Genomic DNA, 17,206 nt, shown 5'->3' on the forward strand with positions numbered 1-17,206 from the left:
GCCGCCCACAGCACCATGCTGAGCATCTTGGGGACAGAGGCACAGAGGAGCCACAAGGAGCCCCTGGCCGCCCGGGCCCCGGGCAGAGCTCTGCCTCCACCTTGACTTTTGTGGCCAAGGGGTTCCAACGTTTCCACAGCAGCCACCACCCAGACAGTGCGTCGCCGTAGTTGGTGAGGTCCGTCTCGTCCTGGCTGCCCACATCGATGGCAATCACCACCTTCGCCCCCATAGACCTGGCCACATCCGCTGGGGAGGAGACAGCCGTGGTTACCGCCTGGGACAGGCCTGCAGAGCCCCAGAGGGGAGTAGGGCTGGGGGGCGGGGCAGAGCCTGCAAGGGCCAGAAGGGCTCGGGTCCAGTGTCACTCCCGGACTAACGCGAACTATCCAACAGGTGACAGGTGTGCCCAAGGAGGGGGCACACCCACAGCAACCCTGGTACTTCCTGGCTGTTAGTTCTGACTGCAGGCACAGATGGGCCATAATTGCTCTCAGCAACTCTGCTTGGCCCTTGCTCCGGGTGCGGCTGAGCTGCCAAACGGCCATATGCTGGGAGTACACGACGGCCCAGTGTGTCACAAGGGCTTGCGTCTGCACGCGTCTGTGCGCTTTCTCGGGGCTCCATGAGCACACACAGAGGAAACTGTGTGCCTCCGGCTCCCCGGGAGTGGAGGTGGCCACGGTACCTGGGAGGTTGTTGATGTAGCCCCCGTCCATCAGCAGGTGTCCGTCTCTGGGGTCGCAGAGGGGAGGCATATAGCCTGACAGAGACATGCTGGCACGCACGTACCTCCACAGGGAGCCTGGGGGAGAGGCAGGGCAGAGGGCTTGCCACCAGGGCCTGCCAAGGGGATAGGAGGGGAGCTTTTCGCTGCCCACACTGGGTTCCTGCCCGAGACCCTGGGCCTAGAGCGCTGACAGCGCAGGGTCCTGAAGTCTACACGTCTGACGTCCGGTGGATGGCACCAGGCCTGGACAGATAGACACACCTCCTATTCTTCCTCCTCCCCCAGAGAGGCTCTCTCCACAGAGGGAGAATGGGGAGGGCCAGAGGCCCAGGGGAGGCCCTACCGGCTCTACGGGCTCCCCACCTTGTACTGTGTGTGCCACAGCCTTCTGTGAGCCCCATAGTCCCACTCACCTCCAAGGAGACACATGCACTCAGCTTACAAACCACTCTGCCCTAGAAAAGGGCCCTCAGCTGCCACCCACCTACTGGCTGCCTCACGGTCCCCAGCCCAGTAGTCTCCCCCCAGCTGCTGATTGGAGCCCACAAAACACACGCCCTCCATGTGCCCCTCGCCACCCCCCACTCCTGGCCTGAGTGTGCCCTTCTCCACCCCCACCCCGGGTACAAGTGTGCCCTCTGCCCTGTCCATGTCTGCTCTCAGTTCACACTGCTATCTCGCGTCCCACACGCTCACGGCAGGAACCTCTCTGGGTCCAGACCTCCCTGAGCTGCCTTCCTTGGGTCATCCTGGTGCTTCCCCTGGCTCAGGCAGCTTCTAGGTTCTCTGCCTGCCCCCGCCCCCCACAACCCCCTGAGCAGGTCCTCAGTACCCCTCCCCCAACCCACGCTTCGGGGGTGGGGGTGGGGCGGGGGGGAAGGGGGCCTGGGCCCCCGTGCATGTCTGAGCCTCTATCAGCGGACCCAAGGAGGAGGTGCTCACCATCCGTGTGGACCCTCATGGCAGAGGCCGTGATGTCCGTGGTGATGGTGAAGTAGGGGATCCACAGGTCCTGCAAGGGGACGGCACGACTCAGAAGGGCCATCCTCCCCCGCTGTCAACCCTCAACCCTGCAGCCCTGGAGGCTCAAGGAGATGAGGGAGACCCCTGCTTGCGGGGGGGCACCTCAATCTGCCGGTCCTTGAAGACGCTACAAATGCTGCTGTTAAAGCCGGCGCCCGAGAACATAGACGTGATCGGGTAGGTCAGGTCCAACACAGTCTTCACCATCGACGTCATGTCCTGAGTGGGCAAGGCACACATGATAGCCCCACAGAGGGTGAGGGCTTCACCCCACCTTCTGGCACAGGCAGTGGATGATCCCATGGGACCCCAGTCTGGGAAGGGAGCTGGGCCAGAGCACACACATGTGCTCCCTGTGAGCATAGCAAGGGTGTCTGGGAGGGGGCTAGAGCCAGGGCATGAGCAGCAGGGCCTGGAGGTCCTACAAGGACGCCCGCGGACGCCTGGCTCTCACTGCCTGCTCAGGGAGTTCTGGACAAAGCCCCATCCAGGACCAACGCTGGCAGGTGAATGGGTAAGAGTTCCCTGCTGGGATCCCCAAGAGCGGTAAATACGACCCATCAAGGCTTCCCCGGGAGGGGGAGCTGCCCTGCCCCAGCATGCTTGGGGCTGACCCTCACATTCCACCACCACTGACACGCTACCATGGCACACACTCCATCGGGGTCTGGGAAAGGGGGGCCCTGTTGAGGGCCCTTTCTGCCAAAACTCCCTAACCCTGTCTCTCTGGTGGGACTGAGGCCCATCCTTCCTCAGTGAAGACGGGGGCCACTTAGACCTGCAGGGAGCACTGGCCTTGCCCCAGAATGCCCGGGTTCAAGGCTGCCTCACTTCTTAAGGGTTGGGGATGGAGAGGAAAGATGTGCCCTGCTGCTGGGTGCCCAGAGCCGAGGCAGAAATACCCAGCACACAGGCCATGTGTGATATGAGGCCCCAGCTGAGGGTGAGGTGCCCCCAGTGTGCTCCCACGGAGATGAACAGAACGTAGACCCTGCCTTGGGACAAGCAGAGGGAACAAGTGTGCTGCTGCAGGGCAGGGACGCGGGACAGCGTGGCACCCCCAGGGTCGTCCGTGGTTAGCAAGGCCCTCACTCCTGAAGAAACCCCCGTCTAGCACCGGAGAGCCTCTGCAAGGCCAAGCCTGGAGGCCCCCACTGCCACCTCCCTCAGCGTGGCAGGAGGCCGAAGGCTCCCCCAGAAAGGCAGGGACAGAGGACAGCCTGGACGGGATCCAGCCCACCTGGCCGTGTAGAGCGGCCTCCCAGGGGGCCCCATGACCCAACACACACTGAGGACAAGGAGGGCAGCAGGCCCAAAGGTCCACGGCCGTTCCCACAGCTGAGGCAGGGAAGGGAAACGTCTGCCTGGCCTGTGACCAGACCCTCAGCTGAACGACAGGTAACATGAAACTCTCCTTCCAATGGTGCTGACCTCTCCATGTCGACCTCAGTCACCTTGATAAATGAAGAGCCAAGTCCCCAACACTGATATCCTTTCTTGCTCTGTGCTCCCCATTCCCACACCACCCCACAAACCCCGCTCTGAGGCCAGAGCCTGCAGAGCCGCGAGCAGGGGCCCAAGTTCCCGATGTCCTCCTGCCCCCGCGGCACTACAGGGACCTGGGGCTAAGCTCCAGGGTGGGCCGAGGCCCCTCACCTCAGCCCACTGCTTGGCCCGGATCCGTATCTGGCTGTAGTTCCGCTCCTCGGCGTACAGGGCGCCCATGAAGGCCCCGATGGACGTCCCTCCAACCATGTCCACGGGGATGCCACACTCCGTCAGGGCCCGGATGATGCCGACCTGGGCACAGCCTCTATACCCACCAGGAGCACAGAGCACGGGGGGCACTGTCACCGGGCACGGCACCGTGCTGCGCGCCAGCAAAGGCGGCAGAGATGGTCTTCCCGGGCCACCCCCCCCTCGGTGCCCACCCCTTGCGTAAGTCACAGAAAATGGGCAGAGACACGGCCCCACGGACACTGCTGGGATGTGAAGCTGAACAGGCTCTGCACAGACTTGGGAGGCGGGAGACCCCCAGAGGCCCCTGCAGGGGCTCCTAATGAGGGTGGGGGTGGATGCGGACGAGCCCGTGCAGGAACAGGAAAGCCAGTGCGGGACCGGAGCCACCGCCCTGAGCCTCCAGCCACCGCTCCTCTCTCCTCGGTGATGCCCACTGCAAGTTGTCAGTCACAGAGGAGATCAGGCCACGGGACCACAGCCAGGAGGGACAAGCAAGATGGGTGGGCTGCGAGGGAGCCACAGAGACGCGGCACAGGCTCCAGAGAGCTGCGCCCAGCAAGCCCCGGGGCCCAAAGGGGTCTGTGTGCCTGACAGATGAACGAGTGAGCAGAGCACGGACTGCGCGTTCAAGGGACGTGGCCCGGCTCGGAAAGGTACCACGTGCACGAACGCGAGCGCCTCCCCCTGGTGAGAGAAGCCAGACACAGAAGGACGAGGGTCCCCTCACTTGAGGGACCTGGAGGAGTCACGCCCACACACACAGAGATGGTGGAGAACAGGGGTTCCGTGTGGGAAGATTAACGCTCTGGGGATGCGCAGTAACGCTTGCACGGCCCCCGATGAACTTCATGCCCCCAGATTTTACAGTCAAAAATATTTAAAGTAGTAAATTTTATGGCATGCATATTTTAACACTATTAAAAACAATATTTAAGGGGCGCCTGGGTGGCTCAGTGGGTTAAAGCGTCTGCCTTCAGCTCAGGTCATGATCTCAGGGTCCTGGGATTGAGCCCCGCATCGGGCTCCCTGCTTCTGCCTCTCTCTGCCTGCCTCTCTGCCTGCTTGTGATCTCTCTCTGTCAAATGGATAAATAAAATCTTTAAAAAATAAAAAACAATAATATTTAATATCACCATAAAAAAACTGAACACTCAGGTATAAGCCTAAAAAATTTTTACAGAAATTAAAGACAAGATTGATAATTTTGATAGAACTGAAAACTATAAGACGAGGCCAAACAGCAACTGTAGAAGTGGAGAGAAGGGGTGAAGCCTGGGGGGCTCAGTGGTTAAGCGTCTGCCTTTGATTTGGGTCAGGATCCCAGGATCCTGGGATTGAGTCTCGCATGGGGGGGGGGGGTCCCTGCTCAGCGGGGGTCTGCCTCTCCCTCTCTCACTGCCCCTGCTTGTGTTCCTGCTCTCGCTGTCTCGCTCTCTCATAAGTAAAAATAAGATCTTAAAAAAAGAAGTGGAGATCCAGTGTGTGAAGTGAAGAACGCAACCGGTGTGTCAGGCAGTGGGCCACAGACACTGAGAGCCCCCCACAGACACGGCAGAAGAAGATGCTCACTGAGTCACAGGACACCCCGGGATGGCGACCATGGAGACCGCTCCCCAGAACAGACGTCCAAGCGCCTAGAGTTCGCATGGGATCCGGCAGAGGCGCCCAGAAAGAGAAGAAAGGGGTGGGGCAGAAGCAGTATCTGGAGGGACAGATGGTGGTCTAGATGGAACTGACCGTCAACTTCAAGCCTCCGGTTAAAGGAGCACCATGAACTCCAAGCATCAATCAAAAGAAAGCCGTTGCCACGTTGCTGGAAACCGGAGACAGAAAGAAACTTCCAAGCAGCCCGGGAACAGAAGGCTGTCCCCACGGGTGCGGTGCAAGAGGGCTGAGCTCTCTGTCCTCTGAGGTCACAACACAACATCCACAAGCCTCCACTTTGCACGAGAACAACGGTTTAAACCAAGTCAAATTACGGAAATAATACAGAGAAGAGCAGAAATTAAGGAACCAGGAAACAAACACACGGTGGAAGGGACCCGCTCGGGGGGAGGTTGTCAGGAGCGAGAAAGCGCACATCTGCACAGACGCCCCAGTTAGCGCAGTGAGAAGCAGGTGTGAGTCCCACGAGGTGGGAAGAGATGAAAAGGACACGTTCGTAGAACAGCATCACTCGCCAAATCTGACACGAGAAAATCTGAATCGTACTATAACCGTCAACATAACTGAGCCTTTGATTTTTAAATGTTCACAAAGAAAATCGTATGTCCAGATGGTTTTACTAGTGAATGCTACTGAACATGTAGGGAAGAGTAACACAGATCTTACATAAAAATTTCAGAAAATAGGAAAAGAAGCAGCACTTCCCAACTCAATTCTGAAGCCAGCAAACAAACCCACACACGTCTCAAGAAAGGACAAGCGCACCCAGATTCACAGGGAGGCCAGCAGGGTTTAAAGAGGACGGCGCATCGTGGGCAAGTGAATCTCTCCCCAGAGTAAAGTGTTAGTTTCTGTTTAAACATCAGTGTAATTCAGCACTTTAACACACACCCAAAGCACCCCTTCACACTGCACCCTCTGCAAGAGGCTAAGGATGGGCACTTCTTCCGTCCAACACCCAGCCTACGGCAAGACCACATTTGAGACAGAAGTCAGCGCTTTCCCTCCCATGGCAACAAGGCAGGAAGAAGAAGAAACAAAAGACATAAACATATTTCAGAAAGAAAGAGAAAAACTGCCTTGATTCTCAAAAGATATAACTTATATACAGGAAATGTTAAAAAAAAAAAAAAGAAGAAGAAGCCTATAACAAAGTCACTAGAATTCGTGAATTTAGCAAGGCTTTAAGACGCAGCAGCGAGGTACACATATCCGCTGTGTGTTTCTGCTCACTGGCGACGACACTGTGAACATGAAATTCAAAGTATGACATTTACCACAGGAAGAAGTAGCCCTTAAGACGCTTAGCTGTGTGTGCCAGCACCTGAGCAGATGAAGACAATTTTGAAAAAACCAAAAAACAAAACGGAAGGATGTGCAGGGCCTGAAGTCAAGGTTTACCAAAAGGGTGTCGAGACAGTGTGGGGCATCCTAAAACACACACATGACAGAGCCATGCGGGTGATACAGTGACCTCAGGGGCCGGGAGGTCTTTACCGGAGTGGCTACAAAACAGCTTCGGCTGCCACGAGGCAACGGCAGGTGGACCACAGACCCGTACAAGCCGGACGCACAGAGCTCCCGGAGGACGAAAGCATGCCTCTGTGACCTTGGGACAGGCAAGGGCGCTCAGAACACCAGAAGCAATCACCGTAAAAACGGAAAACCACACTTGAGCAAAACTAAACACCGGGCTCCTCCGGCAGCTCATCTACATCGACGTTAAAACCTGTTCATCGAAGAAACACCACTGAGAAAACGAGAAGTCGAAGACTGAGAGACAAAGTTAACAACAAATATATCTGGCAAAAGACTTGAGTTCAGACTCCATGAACAAGTGCCCTGAATCAGTAACAAAGACAGGCCACCAGGGAGACACGCGCGAGGGAGGCAAAGGCTAAGAAACAAAACAAGGGACAGGAGCGGCCAGAGCAAGCACATGAGCTCATCAGTCCCCAGGAAGAGCCCCCCCAGCGCGTGCACTGCAACAGTTCGAAGTCCTAATAACACCGAGGCTGGCGAAGTGTGGGAGCGTGGACGCCGGACGTCACTGGTGGGGGCGTGGAGCGTAAGCGGAGCCCCGCAAGCAGGAGAGGAGAGAGCGGCACGCGCGGGAAGATTTCTGCAAGAAGTCACAGCCGTTCCCCTCAATCCCTCAGGTGACCACGGCCAGGACCGGGGTAAGCAGAGTGTGGCAGACGGTGCACCGCGCTCCGCAGGACCGCTGATGTGGCCTTGCGCCCCGAGGGCTGAGCGAGCAAAGCCACACGAGAGCCTGCACGGAGCGGGAAGGTGAGGCTGGGGAGACGCCTGCGTGAGTATCCTCGGAGCGCGTCAGCACTGCACTTGAGGGACAGCGAAAACACCACAGGAGAGCACTCAGACATGAGAAATGTTTTTTGAAGGTTTTTAAAAAAGATTTTATTTATTTATTTGACAGAGAAAGCGCATGCACAGGCGGAGGGGAGCGGCAGGCAGAGGGAGAAGAGACTCCTGGGACTCCAGGATCACGACCTGAGCTGAAGGCAGACACTTAACCAACTGGGCCACCCAGGTGCCCCGGGGATTAGAAATATTTTAGCAGAACATCTATTTGAGAAAAATCACCTGGAAAGCGGAACAAAAAGACAGATGGAAAACGAGGGAGATGAAAGACAGGAGGGCTGGGGGCCCATCTCGGATGCCTGACCGAGCGCCAGAAGTGCCGGGAACAGAGGACAGAGCCCAGGTCGGGGAACACACAGAACATTCCTTGGGGCCAAAGATCATGATTTCCAAATGTGGAAGGGCCCCTGAGCCCACCCAGGGTAGTGGATGGATGGACTGCTCCCAAGGCACATGGCCAAGTGCCTGCAGGGACAGGAACTACGAGACACCCACCCCCCGCCAGCTCTCAGAGAAAACAGGCCTCATGAATGAAGTGGCACCGGACATCCCAGCAGGGACACTGGAAGCTCAAAGGGCAATGGCAGCACCCCGGAGAAATTCTCAGGGAAAATTACTTCCAGCTTGGATTCCAGACCCAAATCATCCCTGAAGACATTTTCGGCTATGCGGCCTTTTAAAACTTTTCCTTCTTCTCTTGAGGAAATGTGTAGAGCAGGAACGCTACCCAAGTCAGGAATGTGTCAGGAAAGGGGGAGCCGTGGAATTGAGAAAATGAGCCGAACGCGGGAGGGACAAAGGCAGGCCCCAGGATGACAGTGAAGGGAAAATCCAAGACCGTGTCCCATCAGCCAGACTGGAAAGCAACCAGAAGAGCCCAGAGGTGGTGGGAGGCCTGGGCGGGGTGTGGCTCCCACACACGGTGAAGCAGAGCCCGTCTGGGATGGCGGCGAGCGCACTGACAGGAGGCGGGTGCTCCGGGGCGGCCTGGGCAGCCATCCGTGACACCCAGCCCACAGCAGCTACGAGGAAGGACGTACAGCCACACCTGTGCAAGGACGCATGCCACGTTGTCAGAATAAGAGACATAGGGACAACCAGCGGGACCAGTGTGGGAACCATACTGGGACTGGGAGTGGTGAGCAGGGAGACGGACTGACAGACAGAAGACAGAGGAAAGAGGACAGATGGACGGGTGGACAGATGGACGAGCCGTAATAGGTAGGTGGACGGCAGGTGATAGGTAGATGATGGATGGACAGAAGAACTGAACAAAACCCGAACACACAAAATAGGAGTGCCATCTGGAAATGCAGACGAGCGGAGAGCCAACACCACGCCGTGGGTCACAGTCTCGGGAACCCCTCCGGACACGCCGTCAGGGCTAGCAGGCAGAGGACTGCCTCAGGGAACGGCCACAGGGCTTTTAAACTAAGTATTATTTTGATTAAACTAAATTTCCATTAAACATGCGCCCCGTAGCCCAGCGCTCAGGCTGGGTGCCCCTTGCTCTCCCCCACTCCCTCCGAGGGGCAGGGGCCCAGCACGGGTGTGGCAGGTGCTGCTCTGCCCTTCCGTGAGCATCTGGTTCGCCAGCAGAAGGCCTGCGCCTCACTGCACCTCCTGACGGCGGCCCCGGGCTCCACGTCTGCTCCCGGAGCAGATCCCTCTTTAAGCTCAGGGGAAAGGCAGCAAGGGCCAGAGCGACAAACGTGGGGCAGCAGTCATTTCAGGAACGCATCAGCCCACAGAACTCGAGGAAGCCGCGCTAGGTCTGCGAGCAGATGAAACCAGCACTCTATAAAGTGTGTATTAAAACGGAAAGACACTCACCCGGAGCCCAACGGAAAGACTGGCAAACGGTAAGAACAGAGTTTTCAGAGGAGGCACGGATGGCTAACAGACAAGCAGACACTTCCAGCAAAGACTGTTAGAACAAGACAGGAATCTTCTACTGCACGGACAACCGTTAAAACCTGGGAGAGCCTGCGGGAAGCACTGCTTGGCAAGGCGGAGCCAGGTGTGCAGACATGCCCGGTCGTGTGTGGGGCTGACCTGCGGGGCCTGCGGCTAGGACGAGCTCAGTGCCCTCATCAGCACGCACACGCGCGCACACACGCAGCAGCTGCACGTGGGGACTCACCTTGCCCCCCCTCCCCCAAGCACCAAGGCAATGGCGTTGCCGGTCAGCACCCGAGCCAGGCGGGAGAAGTCCGAGTGCCGGTCTGGGGGCCTCTGGAAGACTCGCTGGTACATTTCCACCTGAGAGAGGGGCCAGGGGCCAGGGAGGGCTGGGCCAAGTCCCACACACTGTGGCCTGACCAGGGTGGTTTGCTGTATTCCAGACCCAAAGCCCTTTCCAGGGCCCAGCAGGAGACCGAGCGCCGAGCCCCCTCCCCCCCCACCAAGTCCCCCAGATGGAGGCTGCGCTGGGCAAGGGCTATGAGGACACTGTCCACTGAGTTGTGGGGCCAGGCAGGTTGTGGCATGTGGGCAGCCTCTGGGACGCCCAGGCCCCAAGCCCCCAGGGCTGAGGAGGCTCTCTTCCCGCCCCTTGGCGGGCTCCAGTGCCCTCCCCCTGGCCTTCCTGGGGAGGTACGTGCGTGCCAGCGTGCCTCCCCTCTGCGGCCCCAGAGAGAGACGCTTGCTGACGGACAGGGGCCACATCCCTCTCCTAGGTACAGCCCCCAAAAGTCAAGCTCAGGAAAACGTGAGCTCACAGAGAGGCGAGCCAGCCTCATCAGCAGCCCAGGGAGCTCAGGCTACAGGGACCTGAAGAGGGAACGGGAAGGAACTGTACTCCTCCATCACAAAGCAGTCAGGAAGGCTGCTCTGGAGGCCAGGCGTTCCCGTGGGGCCGGCCCACCGCCCAGACCTCACCAGCTTGGGCAGGCTTCTCCTGGAGAAGACGCGGCGAGGACAGCAGAGGTGCAGGTGGCCAGAGCACCAGCTACGCATGTTCAGCCACTCGACGGTGCGAGAGGGCGCTGGCCCGTCCTCCCGGTGCAGCAGGATCAGCTGCTTCTGGGCACGCACGGCTGTGCTCTCCAGCATCCGCTCCAGCTGCAGGACAGCACAGCCTGAGGGCGCGGGCAGGACGCAGCTGACCGCCAGAGGTGGGTTGTCACGGAGGCCCCCACTCCAGCCCCTGCCCGATGGACCTGCCCCCACAGGCAGGAAGGTCTCGGGCAGGGCCTTGGCAGGTGGCAGCCCGGTCCTGGGAGCCAGATTGGCTGTGCTGTGCTCTGCCCTTTGGCGGTCACAGCTGTGACCCAGGGGTCTGCCTGGCCACGTGACTGCTTCACGCTGGGCTGGGTGAGAGTGGCCAGGAGGGGAGGGCCTCCTCCCCGTCCGTGGCTCTCACAGCACCTCGTGGGCACACACTGTGACCTTCTCAGTGAAGGTCACTTCACTGAGGCACGCTCCCTTGCAGCTCTGCCTGCAGAAGAGGAACCTGCTTCGGAGTCGGGCAATTTTAGCTGCCCCAGGGTCAGAGAGGAAGGAGCTGACACCCCGCAGCCTTGAAGCTGGAGACAAAGTGGGCCGGCGATGTCACCTCACAGCGAAGAACAGAGAGATGGCGGGTGCTCACAGAGAGGAGACTTAACAGTCATAAAAATGAGCGAAACAATATGGATAAAGCGTTGAGAAAAAGGGACGCTTCAAAGTGATATAAAATAGGACACGATTTTTATCAAATTTAGACCTGAAAACCAGCGCTGAACACATTCATAGTGGAACAGGAAAGGCGCCACTTCACAAGAGGCCCCCCAGGGCCACTTCAGGGCAGCTGCCCTGCTTTGTGCTAAAACCACCAGAGGTCAATGCAGCAAAATGTTTCCAAAACATGCAGGCCAGAGCTGCGGGTGTCGGCTTTTATTATCTGTCTCTTCCTGAGTTCTCGAAATATTTCATTCGAAGGAAAAGACAGAGAAACAGAGGGGCATGAAGAGAGCAGCGGACCAGGACCTGCCTAGTCCGCAGCCCTGCCTCGCGGGAGGCACAGCCAGCCGCTCCCCAGGCCCCGCCCCGCAGGCCCCGCCCCGCCCGCCAGCTCACCTCGCCCACTGAGGGCTCCTGCTCGCCCAGGCCCACGATGAGGATGCAGTCAGCCTGCCGGATGCAGCGCTGGGTCCATGGTGTGAGCGTGCCGTCCGCCTGGTACAGCACGATCCGGTGGATGTCCTCCTGCTGCCCCAGCCAGCTGGACAGCCGGTACTCATGGATACTGGAAGACACACGTGGAGGGACACCGATGCCAGAGCACAGACAGGGGGTGAGCAGGGCCCGGTGCTGCAGACCGGGCAGGAGGGCCCACAGACTCCAGGGGGTTAGGGGAACGCAGACGGCGGGGTGCGCGCGGGCGTGGAAGGTGCAGCTCAAGGCTGTGCTTGGAACCCCAGGGAGCCGGAAGCTGTCCCACACAAGGGCTGGCGCACCTGTCCAGGGCAGCAGAGCCGAGGCGCTGTTTTACATTGTCACTGGCCAACAGCAGGACGGGGCCTGAAAACACAAACCAGAACTACAGAAAATGCCCTGGCAGCCCACCTCCTGGGACCAGCAGCCCCAGGGCCTCCAGACCGGGCTCTCTGACCCTCAGTCTCCTGGCTGCACGGAAAGCATTCAGATCTTTGCAACACCGAGACTGTGTGTGTGCTGGGGGCCCACACCCCGGGGAGCAGGGCTGACTGGATCCAACACGTGTACTGGCGTTTTCAGCCATGTGGAGATGCACATCTTTTCAGATCCCCTGTGTCTGATGATGCCTACCTGTCCACAGGTGCCGGGGCCTGCCCAGCCAGGAGCACCAGCACCAGAATCAGCAGATAGGTCCCCAGGGGCGCACCCACAACCTTGGGCTGGAGAGGACCCAGAAGTCCCGAGGGCCTCCTTCTTACCCCTACACTTGTACAGAGCTCTCCCAGAGCTTCAGTTAAAAGCAGAGACATGAGAAACCATTGCCTTGTATTTTAACTGGAAGCATCTGCTTTCCTAGAGGCACACAGAATAGGGGTGTATATCTGGCGCAACTAGCACACACACACAGGTGCCTCAGACTTAAGCAGCAGGGAAGCCACTCCTCCCACGGACTGCAGTGAGGGGCTCGTCCTGCTGCGGCCTGCACTCCTAGCTACAAGCTCGGTTGGTCATCAGCAGGGCTCCTACAGAGGGAGGGAAATCTCTTAGGGCTGGGCTGCATCATGGACCCTGTTGGGCACCACAGTGATGTGCCTTGCCCACCTCTCTGGGATGTCATATGGGATGCGATGGGACTGGCAGGCTGTGTCTAGCTGCAGGAACACCAAGAAGCCCAGCCCTGAGGCCCTCCAGGGACCCCAGGCTGGGCTCTCCCTGCCCTCTGGCGTGTGTCTCCCATGTAGATATCCCTGCCTAGACTCAGGGAAGTGTGGACCAGCAAAGGTGGGCTGCAGCTCCTGTGGTGACCAATCCTGTCCCTAGCAGGGCTCTGCTGAACGCCAGGTGGCAGGCAGGACCAGGGCAGGGAGGAGAAACAGGATGGCTCCCCCACACTTGCATCTGTGGCTCCATGGGGCACAGCTGACGTGGGCATCTGGCCGGGCTGCTGCTCCAGCCTGCTCTGGCCTGGCTGCCAGACGGCCTCCTTCACAAACACTGGAAGCCGAGGAAATGGACCGCCTCCAAGTGCTGGAAGGGAATGGCTTGATATCAGCCTAGAATCTTCCCCCATGAGGGAAAGCAACCTACATAAGCACAGGGACTGGGCTTTCGGCAAATGCATCAGCACAGCAGTGGGCCAAGTTCAGTCTCCTGAAAGGCGCGTCTGAGTCGCTGACCATCCCCGCGGACAAAGTGAATCTTGAGTCCCATTGTCCCCAGAAGCCGTCCCCATGGACTGTAAACTGAAAAGGGACAGCAACACTGTGGAGAGTTTAGAAGAACATCTTCATGCTTGGGGCAGCGTGCAGTTCCTTCAGGAAAATGCAAAAGCAGTAATGATGGAAGAAAACAGTCGATAAACTGGCCTGAATTAGAGTTAAGAGCTTCTGTTTTCAAAGGACATCATTAGAATAAAAAATCAAACCACAGAGAGAGACAGATGCATGCAGTCTTGGCACTCAAACAAGGGACTGTGTCCGGGTCACATAAAGAACCACGCCCACCATCGAGGAGAAGACGGCAACCTGATGCTGGGCAACCAACGTCTTGGTCACTGGCAGACAGAAACTGAAGCCGCAGGAGAGGCTGCCACGCATGTACCACAATGCAGAGACAAAACTGCCCCCCAGAGCAGCGCACCCCACACATCCCCCATGACTTCGTCCAGGGACGCCTGGCTGGCTCTGCCTGGGGAGCGTGCGGCACCTCGTGTTGGGGTCATGAGTCTGAGCCCCACGACGGGCAGGGAACTTCAACGACAACAACATAACCCAGGCATTCTCTAGGACAGACTGTATGTTGGGCCACAAAACCAGTCTTAATAAACTTAAAAGTGAAACCATACAAAGTATCATTTTCTGGCCACAACGGTATGAAATCAGAAATCAGTAACAGGAGAAACAGAAGATTCACAAATGTGTGGAAATTAAATGACTCCCTCCTGAATTACCCACAGGTCAAAGAAGTAACCTGGACACCAAGGGAAACAGAAACACAGCATCCCAAACACAGGGAGGGAGCCGTCGGCTGTGGAGAGGAGCCCAGAGCTACCAACGTGCTTCAAAGAAAAAAGAAAGATCTCAAATCAAGGACCCAGCTTTCTTTCTTTCTTTAAACCATTTATAGACTTTATTTCTAAAAATGTACTTAGGTCTAGGGAAAAACTGAGCAGAAAGTACACAGAGTTCCCGTACACACCCTTCTCTCACCTACCTCCCCATTACTAGCATCCTGCAAGAATCTGGTCCGTTGTCACAGTCCACGAGCCAATGCTGACGCATCAGGATGAACCAAAGTCAGCCTGCCTATCAGGGTCCTTTACGTTGTACCCTGTTTGGGTCTGGACAGATGCGGAACGACACCTGTCCACCACTGTGCCATCACACAGACTATTTTCACTGCCCTAAAAGTCCTCCACACACCCCGCTTCCATGCCTCTGGCCCCCTGGCCCCAGGCAACCGCCATCTTTGCACTGTGTCCACAGCTCTGCCTCTTCCAGAGCACCAGAGAGCTGGAACCACACAGTGTGTGTCTTCTCAGACTGGCTTCTCTCATTGAGTAACGCGCACTCACGGTGCATCCAGGTCTTTGGTTTGCTAAGACTTGAAGTTTTTTGCGAAGCATCGGATTTTATACCTTGGGTAAGTAGGAAAAGAACAGCAACTAGACCCAGAGCAAACAGAAGGAAGGAAATAATCGAGATTAGAACAGAGATAAATAAAACGGAGAACAGAAAAATGATAGGGAAAATCAATGAAAACAAAAGTTGGTTCTTTGAAAGAATCAACAAAACTGACAAACCTTAAGCTAGATGAATAAAGAAAAAAGAGACAAGACTCAAACGATTAAAATCAGAAACGATAGTGGGACATTACTGATGTGACAGACACAAAATGGAGGGCCCCCAGTGGCTCCATCAGTGCAGCAGTGACCCTTCATCTTGGGGTTGTGAGTTCGAGTTCTACGTGGGGTGTAGAGGTTACTTAAAAAACAAAACCTTGGGGCGCCTGGGTGGCTCAGTGGGTTAAAGCCTCTGCCTCTGGCTCAGGTCATGATCTCAGGGTCCTGGGATCGAGCCCCGCATCAGGCTCTCTGCTCAGCAGAGAGCCTGCTTCCCTCTCTCTCTCTCTCTGCCTACTTGTGATCTCTGTCTGTCAAATAAATAAATAAAATCTTTAAAAAAAAAAAAAAAACCAAAAAACAAAACCTTAAAAAAAAAGACCCACCAACTATTACTAGGAAGAAACCTCCTCCATCTATTACAGGCCACACACGAGCACCTGAGCAGACATCACAGTCAGTGCCGCGGGACCAAGAGTTCTCCCAGATGATCAGGAACAAGGCGAGGACACTGCCCTCGCCACTTCTGTTCGACAGCATGCTGCAAATCCAGCCAGAGCACTTAGGCAAAGAAAAGAGATGCAAAAGGTGTCAGACTATAAAGGAAAAGTAGCATCTGTGCTTGGAGATGAACAATCTTACCTGTAAAGAAACCCAAAAAGTCCACCAAAAACTGGCACGAGTAATAAATGAAGTTGTAGGACATAAATATGACACAGAAGTCGGTTATGTTCCTATACACGGACAATAAACCATCAGGAAAAAAAGAGGTTAAGAAAAGTAATTTATAATAGCATCAAAAACAGTAAAACATAAGGAATAAGCGTAACCAAGGAGACAGAGACTTGTTCACCGAAAACCACGGAACGTCGCTGAAAGAGAGGAAAGAAGACGTGAGTATGTGGAAACGCGTCCCGCGCTCACGGGCTGGAAGACCGAACGTCGCCAAAGTGTCCGCAGGCCGGGGGCAAACCGCGGAGTCCATGCGACCCCTGTCCGAGTCCCAGCGCCATTTTTAGAGATGGAGAAAAACCAGTCCTGACATCCCTGCGGATCTCGGGGACCCTGAGCCCTGGGAACCAGCCTGCAGAGGAGCGGAGCCAGAGGCCTCCCGCTTCCTGTCTCCGGACCTGCCACGGCGCTCGCAGTCAGCACAGCGCGGCGCTGGCCTGGGGACGGACGCGCGGAGCTCGGAGAGCAGGGCCCAGAAACGAGCCCGTGGCGATGGAAACCAGTTCCCGGCGGAGCCAGCATCACTCGGTGGGAGAGGGGCGGTTCCTCATTAATGATAGCAGGAAAACTGAGTATTTATAAGCAAAAAAATAAATCTCTACTAAACTTCAAACCTTTTACAAAAATGAGCCTCCAAACAGATGATTAAGTTAAATGCGGAACTTCAGGGGGTTCCCGGTGCGGCTCGGTTGGTTAAGTGTCCGACTCTCTGATGTCAGGACCAGAGGGTCCTGTGGATGTGGAGCCTGACGGGGATGTTCCCTCTCCCTTGTCTCTCCCCACCCGCCACATGCACGCCCGTAAAACTTCAGGGCTTTTGAAAAAACATGGGAGAAAATCTAGGCCCTAGGGCTGGGTGCAGAGTTTTTAGAAACGCTACCGAAAAGGGAAAAGGAGCTAAAAGGAGGTACGAGGACACCAGGGCCAGCTGGACGTGACCACGGCGTGTGGTCAGCCCTGTGGAAGCGTCGGGGCAGCGCGGGCGGCACCCGCAGCCCAGCCAAGAGCCCGTGTCCGCTCAGGGCGAGGCATTCTCAAACCTCAGCGGTAAGAAAACAAAGAACCCAGTCAGAAAAAGAGAAACGCCGGAGAGGACACACAGATGGTGGAAAGGACGGGAGACATTCCGCTCCATCCACCACAGAGAGATGCAGCTGGAGCCGCGACGCACCCTCACTGCCCACCCGCCACAACGGCAGAAATGGGCGCCTGCCTCTCCGCTGCGGCTCAGGTCCTGATCTCCACGTCGGGAGTTCGAGGCCCGCACCGGGTGCCACACTGGGTGCGGCACCTCCTCCAACTAACAGCAGACAGCGACAGCTCCGAGCGCCGGCGAGGACAAGGAGGCGCGGGGCGGCGGCGCAGTGCTGACGGGAGCATGCGGGGGGTGGTTCCCCAGAAGGACGGCAGGCACGCGACCACACGCACCCCGTGCCCACACGTGCACACGG

At 57.1% G+C, this 17,206-nt stretch overlaps 1 protein-coding gene across 3 annotated transcripts in view; it reads right to left on the reverse strand.

Moving 5' to 3' along the window:
* Positions 1 to 17,206, reverse strand: part of PNPLA7 (patatin like phospholipase domain containing 7) — a 59,637-nt gene that overhangs the window by 1,979 nt on the left and 40,452 nt on the right. For 2 of the 3 annotated variants that reach the window (XM_032866332.1, XM_032866333.1), the window contains exons 23-31: positions 11,983 to 12,046; positions 11,603 to 11,771; positions 10,424 to 10,606; positions 9,687 to 9,805; positions 3,410 to 3,566; positions 1,856 to 1,972; positions 1,673 to 1,742; positions 689 to 805; positions 101 to 333 (exon numbers count right to left, since the gene is read on the reverse strand). In XM_032866332.1, the coding sequence (XP_032722223.1) occupies positions 101 to 333; positions 689 to 805; positions 1,673 to 1,742; positions 1,856 to 1,972; positions 3,410 to 3,566; positions 9,687 to 9,805; positions 10,424 to 10,606; positions 11,603 to 11,771; positions 11,983 to 12,046 (1,229 nt within the window). The remainder of the gene's footprint in view (positions 1 to 100; positions 334 to 688; positions 806 to 1,672; positions 1,743 to 1,855; positions 1,973 to 3,409; positions 3,567 to 9,686; positions 9,806 to 10,423; positions 10,607 to 11,602; positions 11,772 to 11,982; positions 12,047 to 17,206) is intronic. The other variant, XM_032866334.1, reaches the window with a different exon arrangement.

Source organism: Lontra canadensis, unplaced genomic scaffold (assembly GCF_010015895.1).
Source record: "Lontra canadensis isolate GAN:19392208 unplaced genomic scaffold, GSC_riverotter_1.0 scaffold30, whole genome shotgun sequence".
Classification (NCBI taxonomy): Eukaryota; Metazoa; Chordata; class Mammalia; order Carnivora; family Mustelidae; genus Lontra; species Lontra canadensis.